Consider the following 8,836-nt stretch of genomic DNA (forward strand, 5'->3'; position numbering starts at 1 on the left):
TTTCTCGAACAGGTCCTTCAGTTTCTCATTTGTTCTTTGCGGATGACTTAGTTATCTTTTGTAAAGCTCAGCTCGACCAAGCTAGTCTCCTGGATAATATTCTAACTCGATTTTGTGTGATCTCTGGACACAAAATAAGTGTTAGGAAAAGTAGCATTTTCTATTCTAAAGACACTGAAGAGAATGTTCGTAATCAAATTAACCAACTTTTTGGATTTCATGAAGTCCGAAACCTTGGCATTTATTTAGGTGTTCCTCTCTTACATCAAAGGATTTCCAAAAGTACCTTGAGCTTTATTGTGGATAAAGTGAGGAAGAAATTACAGAGTTGGGATGCTAGGAATCTATCTATTGCTGGTAGAATCACGTTGGCCCAATCTGTTCTTCTGTCTATTCCTAATTATTTTATGCAGTCCTTGATGATCCCGAAAGATGTTTGTGCAGACATTGAAAGAGTGGTCAGGCAGTTTATTTGGGGTAGTACTGATGGCCATCCGAAAATGTCTTTGGTGGGTTGGAATTCTATTTGCCAACCAAGGTCTCGAGGAGGTCTTGGTTTCAGACATTTGGAAGATCAAAATTCAGCCTTTCTTATGAAGATTGGTTTTAATCTTGTTTCTAAAAGTAACGCACTTTGGGTTCGTGTTCTTCGTGCCAAATATGGTTGGAAAGACCAGATCCCGGATTCTATTAAAAGAAACCAATGCTCTCTATTATGGAGGGCACTTTCTAAGATATGGCCACTCCTTAGAGATAATATTGCCTGGTCTATAGGAGACGGTGCTACTGCTCGATGTTGGAAAGATCCTTGGATTCCAGGTATGGGCCCTTTAATTTCAAAAATTCACCATCCTGCTAACCTTGATTTGGATTGTTGTGTTAGGGAGATGGTCAACCCAGATGGTAGCTGGAATTTGGATTTATTTCGTGCCAGGGTGCCTGAAATTATAATAAATAGAATTGTCAGCATTCCTCCTCCTCACCCTCACTCTGGTTCGGATAGGATTATTTGGACTCAGTCCACGTCTGGTGTCTTCTCAGTTCGTAGTGCTTATTGGCGTTTGAAAGAGAATTCTTGGAATCCTCAGGAGGATCACTGGAAGATTGTTTGGAAATATCGAGGTCCTCAGAGAGTACGAGTCTTCCTTTGGCTTGTTTTCAATCAAAAACTTCTTACAAATTCGGAACGAGCTAGAAGGGGAATATATCATTGTAGCTCTTGTTCTATATGCGGACATGATATTGAAGATTTGATCCATGTTCTTAGAGATTGTCCTTCCGCGCAAGAAGTGTGGCGGCTTGTGATTCCTGATCAGTTAAAACAAAGGTTTTTTTCCGTTTCCTTTCAGGATTGGCTTTTCCTTAACCTTTGTTTTAATGAAAGATTGCAGGTTTATGGTCTCACGTGGTCTTGCCTCTTTGGATTACTCGTTTGGCGTATATGGAAGAATAGAAATCTATACATTTTCCAGCACATATCTTGGACAGCAGCGGAAGTGATAAAAGTCTCTTGTTGTTGGGGCCGTCACTACACCTTCTATACTGAAGATCAATCTAAGAGCAAGCCGGGCTATTCCTTGATAAACAATTCAGCTGACAATTGGGTGTTTTTATTCACTGATGGAGCTGTAGCAAGAGATTCTGGCCATGCTGCATCAGGAGGAGTGGCTCAGGACCATGATGGAAATTGGATAGTGGGTTTTAACCGTTTCCTTGGCATGTGCTCCCCTTTCGAAGCTGAAGTTTGGGCTATTCTTGACGGGATCCTCATTCTTCTTAATAAGGGCTATAAACGTTTCATTATTATGACAGATAATCTGGAAGTTGCTGAGATCTTGTCTAATATGGAATTGGAAGACTCAGGGATTACTGTGCTCCGGAGAACTCTTCGTATTTTGCATTCAGCAGGGGAGTGGAGGATAAAGCACATTCCAAGAATTCAAAATTTGGTAGCAGATCGTCTCGCTAAACTCGGTTTAAGTTGGAAATCAAGCTTACAAATTATGGATGAGGCTCCCAAGGATTTTTTAGATTCAATTCAAGCAGATAAAACGAATGGTTGCTTTATGTAACTGATGTTTTTTTTCACCAAAAAAAAAGAAGGAAAAATTAAAAGCAAAAGTACTAAATTTTAAATGTGTGAAAAGTACAAAGAATGAAAGCATAATTAAATTAGGTAAGTGTGAAAGCAAGAGGCTTGCCTTGCATGTTTCAGTCCATTCCCACCGCCCAGTACTTTTTACTTTTTGGACGTGGCATAAACCCAATAAAAGTACGTACCCGGCTGTTCAATTATTTATTCTCGTTTACTTTTGACTCCCGAACCCACGTCCAATCCTTCTCTTTTTAGTATTCTCAAATCCGGTCTGTCACCATAAATAAAGATAATAGAAAATTTTAAATAAAAATACGACATCAATTTTTTTAATCAGAAATTTCGTTTCCGAGATAAAAAAAAAATCGAGTGTAGTCATAAGTATATTATATTTCTAAAAGAAAAATACATTTTTAAATTTTAAAAATAATATTATTAGAATAAATTGTTATAAATATTAAACACGAATCATAAAAAATATAATTATAGAAAAATTATATTTTTTACTCAATGACTAGTTAGGTGCATGGTATTAGAATATTTATTATTTTAAGTTTATAATTAATTAATGATTAAAATAAGTTTTGAGTTAATGTATTTTCGTATATTTTAAAATTTAATTCTTTTACTTTTATTTTTAAAAATCAAGTCTATTTATTAATGCAGTTAGTATTATTCTAAAATTCAACAATATGATATTTTGAAATTAAAAAAAAATAATTTTTTACACATAATAAAAAATGATATTATAATAAATATAAATTTAATAAAAAAATTTAATAATGTTAGCAATTAAACTTAATTTTTAAATATAAAAATAAAAAAAAACACTAAATCTAGATTTTAAAGGTATGAAAAGTAAAATAATTTGAAGCATATTAACCTTAATTTTTTTTTGGTAATTTTACTAAGTGACAGTGATGTTAACCAATTAGTCATTCTATATATAGGAGAAGTTAGTATTTAAGGAAATAAAATCTACAATTAATGAAGTTACTTTATTAAGCATGAAGATATTCAATTTATTCACAGAATCAGTAAAATAAAAACCTAATTGCATTATAAATATTAAGACTCAATCCGCTGCATCTTAAATATTTTGAATATTTTTAAAGGAAAAATTATGTGATATTTTTTCAATATTCTCTAGACTTCTCAAATATGGTTCTAAGAAATATATAACAACGTTTAATATCTGATTTTAGTAATTTTTTTCAATTTAGTTATTGATTTTATTTATTCTCACTGATTTTGAAATTTAGTAATTTTTTTAATTTGATATTCGAATTTAAATTTTATTAGGTTGTAATGATGTGGCACTAATAAATTATGCCTTAATCACTTGAAAAAAATATAAAATCTAAAAATAAAAAAATTCAAAACATAAAAAAATTGTAAAAAAAGTAAGTAATGATATGACACTCTTAAATTGTGTCATATCATTATATTTTAATGCGATTTAAATTTAAAGGCTAGATTAAAAAAAGTTATTAAATTTCAGAACTAAAGTTAACTAAAAAAAATTTAAGAATTAAAGTGAAAAAACTATCAAATTTAAGAAATAAATATTATCTTATCCTTTTTCAAAACAATATTTTATACTAAAAATAAAAATTTTGAAATGTTATAACTACTAGTAGAAATATAAATACATGTATGAATAATTATTTAAAAAATAATATTTTATGGTAAAAATAAAAATTTAAGAATTAAAAAAACACATATGCAATATTTAAATATTAAAACAATATTTTAAATACTAACTATTTTTTTGTTTCGAGTAAAATACGCTAAGTTCAGTGTCGTCATCAGTAGGATAGAGACAAAGCGTGTAGCTCGTAGCGTAGGAATCCAAAAGTGGGGAGTAAAAGAAAAAAGAACAGGGGCCGCTACACTTTCTCGACCATCTATATTATAAAATGCCACCGCATCTTTACTCCTTCATCATCTCCTTCGCCGCCGCATATTTTTCTTAACCGCCGCGAACCAGCCCTAATTGCCAGAAGAAGAATATATATACATAAATTAACAACCAAAGGAAGAATGGCTTCGTTGACGATTATTTCTCCGTGTAACTCGTCGTCGTCGTCTTTGTCGTCCTCTTCGTCTTCACTCTTCGCCGGTTCCTCTCTCAGCCATAAAACCGTCGGTTACAATCAGTCTCGCTCTCGTACCTGTGCTTCTAACAGCTTCGTAAGCCAAATTTATTTTATTAAATATGAACTTTGATTTCGTTTACAGAATTTTTGGATGTCTTTAAGAATCTCAAGTGATTTTTTTTTTAAAAAAAACTTTTTTTCCGATGTTAGCTTTCTTTTTCTTATTATATAATTCGGTTTTAATTTCTGCTTTTAAAGCTGAATATTTGATTTTTATTAGTATTGTTTTTTATGTATTGCGCCGCACGTGTGGGTATATGATGAAATCGACAGTGTAAGGTTTTGTTCCTTGAAAAATTTGGCTTCGTTTTGATTCGTCCGCAACTATTTTCCAGTTAATGGAAGTTCTTTCAACAAAAGGCAAGTTTTTGGGTAACTGGGAAAGAGAAGAAAACAAAACAAAACAAAATTATAGAACCCTCTTTTGTTTAGTAGCGTTAAAGTTGGACTGAAATGGTTGCTTGCTTTTCTTTTTTCTTTTGAAAATACTAGAAATGTAACCTGCCTCAACCAGTGGATATTGGAAATGGGAAGCCAACGGTTCCAATCGTTAATGAAAGGACACTGCCCAAGTTCTTGGAATCGGCTCGAATGGAAACAAGTGTTAACAGAAATGGTGGCAAGCTCAAAGTGTTTTCTGGGACTGCCAATCCTGCGCTTTCTCAGGTTAATGGATTACATTTTGATTACCTTATTGCTTTCTGTTGTAGAGAGAAGAGGCCTTTTTAAATGTATCGCTTTCAGTAACCTTGTCGAAATGCTAAGATTAGGAAGTTGTAGACCTTAAGGGACTGTTGCCAATGCAGCTTTCGGGTAATTGACTGAAGGTTTGAAGGATGCTTCTAACACCGTCTCAATTCTGAAAAATATATATGTATATATATCTACACGTTTGACAATTTGCTATAAGATTTTTGGAAAATGTCATTTGACCCAAAACAAGAGCCTTCCTGAAATAAGAAAATGTTGCTGGGCTGGTTCCCATAGTCTCTCATGATCCCTTCTAGGTTGAACCAGTCAATATGTTGCCGCCTGCTTGCATGACATTTCGACAATTTCTCCTACAAAGATGGATCTGCATCGCTATAACAATATTTTGCAAATTCTTTTTAGAGCTATTGTACCTAGTCAAGCTTCATGTGTTTTTCATGCTTTTAAGTCTTAGGATTACTCTTCGTCTCTTAACTTATGCAATTATGCTTTCTTATTTCTTGCAACTTGTGTTTGCTTGCTATGTTATTTTATTGCAGGAAATTGCATGGTACATGGGCCTGGAGCTGGGGAAGATTAACATTAAGCGATTTGCTGATGGGGAAATTTATGTTCAGCTCCAAGAGAGTGTTAGAGGATGTGATGTATATTTAGTGCAATCAACATGCCCTCCTGCAAATGAGAATCTCATGGAGCTTCTTATAATGGTAGATGCTTGTCGGAGAGCATCAGCCAAAAATATCACTGTGGTGATTCCTTATTTTGGTTATGCCAGAGCTGATAGAAAGGCAAGTTCAAGTGTCTCTATTTGGTAATGAATTGTAGGGTATGAAATTGGATTATCAACTAAGATACCTGCTGCAAATTAAATTGATTAAAATCTGACCACCTGATGTAGCCTGGTCTAGTGATATTTTGTTATTCATATTATCATAATCAAAACAAAATATGACATTGTGTTTATGCTGATTGAGTCAAAGTCCTTGCTTTGTAGTTTTTATTTCCACAAGATATGAACTTCTGAAGCTTTTGAAACATATTATATTTTCCATGGCATTCTAAATTATATTCTCGTTGTCTGTATACTTATTTTCAGACTCAAGGGCGTGAATCCATTGCGGCCAAACTTGTTGCAAATCTGATCACTGAAGCTGGTGCAAACCGTGTTCTTGCTTGTGACCTTCATTCTGGGCAGTCCATGGGTTACTTTGATATTCCAGTGGACCATGTCCACTGCCAGGTAATCAACTTCTAATTTATAGCTGTTGACTGTCAATGGCTAAGTGATTACTGATTCATATATGTTTTGACTGTGCTGTGGATTGTAGTCTGTGATTCTTGATTATCTTGCCAGCAAGACAATTTCTTCTGATGACTTGGTGGTGGTTTCACCTGATGTTGGAGGAGTAGCAAGAGCACGGTCTTTTGCAAAAAAACTATCAGATGCACCTTTAGCCATTGTGGATAAAAGACGTCATGGACACAATGTTGCAGAGGTAATGCTTTCTCTTCATCACTGCTTTCGGTATCTTTCTTCCACATTGATTGTGCTTTTATATTTACTGTTATTTAAGGTGGTTTTTAGTGTTCAAGACAGGATGATGTTGTCCAGGGATATAGTAGGATATTTGGCAGCTATTATAGAGACAATCAGTTAGGAAAGTGTTGTGCCCTTTTCCCATATTTAGTTGACATTTTTGTCTACCATAAGTCAAGGTTTTGATAACCTGACCGATGTTCTAACTGGTCAGGCCATAGTCCGGACAGTTCGATTAGATAAATCATTAAAAAAATTCATAAAAATAAAATATTAAACCTGTTTTTTAGTCCGGTTCAATGGGTCTGTTCCGGTTTGCGGCTTATCCTATCTAGAGCCTTTCTCCAGACTGGTGGTTGGCTGGTTCCTGGTCTGGTTCAGATAGCCATGCTGTAAGTGTTAAAATAATTGCTGCAGTTAGTAATCAATATCAAGACATTTCAGACTTGGCATTAAGCTGATATCTGCGGCTAATAAGTCTTCAGAATTCACAGTTTTTAGTTCTATGTCTATTATGTTATTATTGTCTCAAGGTCAATGGTTAATTTTTATGTTGCAGGTAATGAACCTAATTGGTGACGTAAAAGGAAAAGTTGCAGTTATGGTGGATGATATGATTGACACTGCTGGTGAGTGAAAGCAATGTGAAGTGAGCAAACGTAAACCTGTTCTCAATCACAAATACACGTGTAACTTTTGCTTATCCTTATGTATTCAATGGTCAAATGGTGGCAAAAAACTCGTTTCTTGCACCTTTTTGTTTTCTCTTTAAAGTTCTGTTCTCGTCATCTTTTGTGAAGTACTTTCTTATCCTTTTGGAGAAAATACTTCCATCAGGATTGTCCATGGCTGCCTTGAAAATTGTCTTTTTTGTCCATCAGCTGTGTTATAAATTCAATTTATGTTTTACCAGGAACGATTGCAAAGGGGGCAGCACTGCTACACCAAGAGGGGGCGAGGGAAGTTTATGCATGCTGTAGTCATGCAGTTTTCAGGTTTAAAATTAATTTTGTTTGGATTAATGTGTCATATGTATCAACCTTTTCATGGAAATCATTTTGCTAAAATATATATTGTTTTTCATGGCAGCCCTCCTGCAATAGATAGGCTGTCAAGTGGCCTTTTCCAAGAAGTGATCATTACAAATACTCTTCCAGTGGCAGAGAAGAACTACTTCCCCCAGCTCACAGTTCTCTCTGTGGCCAATCTGTTGGGTGAAACCATTTGGCGTGTTCACGATGATTGTTCTGTGAGTAGTATTTTTCAGTGAAATCAGATAGGGAAGGAACTCCCAAAGGTGTTTTCTCCTTCAAAATTTTGCATGTGCAACCTAATGATACCTTGGCTGCCTCCACTGGTAAAACTAGATATGGATGGGATAGGAGTAGGTTTTAGATTCAACTCTGGCTTTAGTCCATATACGATGGAGAATCAACGCGATGTTGCTCCTTTCTCTCTGCATCTATCTTCATTGGATATCTTAGTCTTTTCTTAGTTTCACTTTTTACTTTTTGCCAAGTATCTTCCTTTTTATTCTTCATTAAATCAACAACTTAGTTATATAACTTTTCCAATTACCTTGCATCAGTTGGATGCTCTCTACAAAAACATCAAAAAACCTGATTGGTTCTTGTAACATAAAAGCTCACCCATTTGTGTCTGGCTGGTTCAGAAATTTCAAATACAGGTTTCTGGTTCTGGGAGTGTTCATTTATATAACAACGCGAATTGTTATCATTGTGGACAAAACCAGAGTGTTCATCTAAGATTTTTATTTCCCAGTATACAAGTAATCAGAATTTTTAATTTTAAGTCTCATATGTCATACTTCTGAACAGAATCAGATTTTTTGTAAATATGATTGAAACATCTCCCATTTGATGTGATTGGCAGTTTTTTTTTTTTTTGTGTGTGATAATGTATAATTGTATTTCATGGTCTACATTCCCCTTTTTTTTCCTCTCTTTTTCTTCTTCCGCTTTATGTAATTGAGCCTCGCTGCTCTGAGTTTATTAACTTATGCAATTTTGTATTATCTTAGCTTTAGTTTGCCCGCAGCTATCAAATGCTTTTCACTCTGCCAGCCTAATGCAAATTGTAATTTAAGAAAATGGGAGGGATCTAATGTGTAAAGTTGAAGAAGTTTTACATCTTTAGCATATCTTTTTTGACTGAGTTTCCCTTTCCTATGAATGTATATATATAGGTTTAAAATTCAATTAAATAAAAGCCAAGTTTGTATGTAGGTGGTAAACATTGAGTATAGTATATCTATATGCAAGTATGTTATAAAGTTGGTGTCGAGTTTATTTGACAGTAAAAGAAATCGAATAT

The 8,836-nt window shown here is 34.1% G+C and overlaps 1 protein-coding gene across 2 annotated transcripts; it reads left to right on the forward strand.

The window, feature by feature from the left end:
• The first annotated feature begins 3,882 nt into the window (after nucleotides 1–3,882).
• LOC107943781 (ribose-phosphate pyrophosphokinase 1) lies at nucleotides 3,883–8,542 on the forward strand. 2 transcript variants are annotated; one of them, XM_041083393.1, is made up of 9 exons: nucleotides 4,154–4,288; nucleotides 4,528–4,614; nucleotides 4,747–4,920; nucleotides 5,505–5,753; nucleotides 6,062–6,205; nucleotides 6,294–6,461; nucleotides 7,062–7,131; nucleotides 7,416–7,497; nucleotides 7,592–8,542. In XM_041083393.1, exons 3-9 carry the CDS (start codon nucleotides 4,846–4,848, stop codon nucleotides 7,770–7,772), a joined length of 969 nt encoding a protein of 322 aa, XP_040939327.1. In that variant the 5' UTR covers nucleotides 4,154–4,288; nucleotides 4,528–4,614; nucleotides 4,747–4,845; the 3' UTR covers nucleotides 7,773–8,542. The 2 variants fall into 2 exon arrangements, with proteins under 2 accessions (XP_016733079.1, XP_040939327.1); XM_016877590.2 differs by lacking the exon at nucleotides 4,528–4,614 and having other exon boundaries at nucleotides 3,883–4,288.
• Nucleotides 8,543–8,836: the final 294 nt, after the last annotated feature.

Source organism: Gossypium hirsutum, chromosome A12 (genome assembly GCF_007990345.1).
Source record: "Gossypium hirsutum isolate 1008001.06 chromosome A12, Gossypium_hirsutum_v2.1, whole genome shotgun sequence".
In the NCBI taxonomy this organism is placed as follows: domain Eukaryota; kingdom Viridiplantae; phylum Streptophyta; class Magnoliopsida; order Malvales; family Malvaceae; genus Gossypium; species Gossypium hirsutum.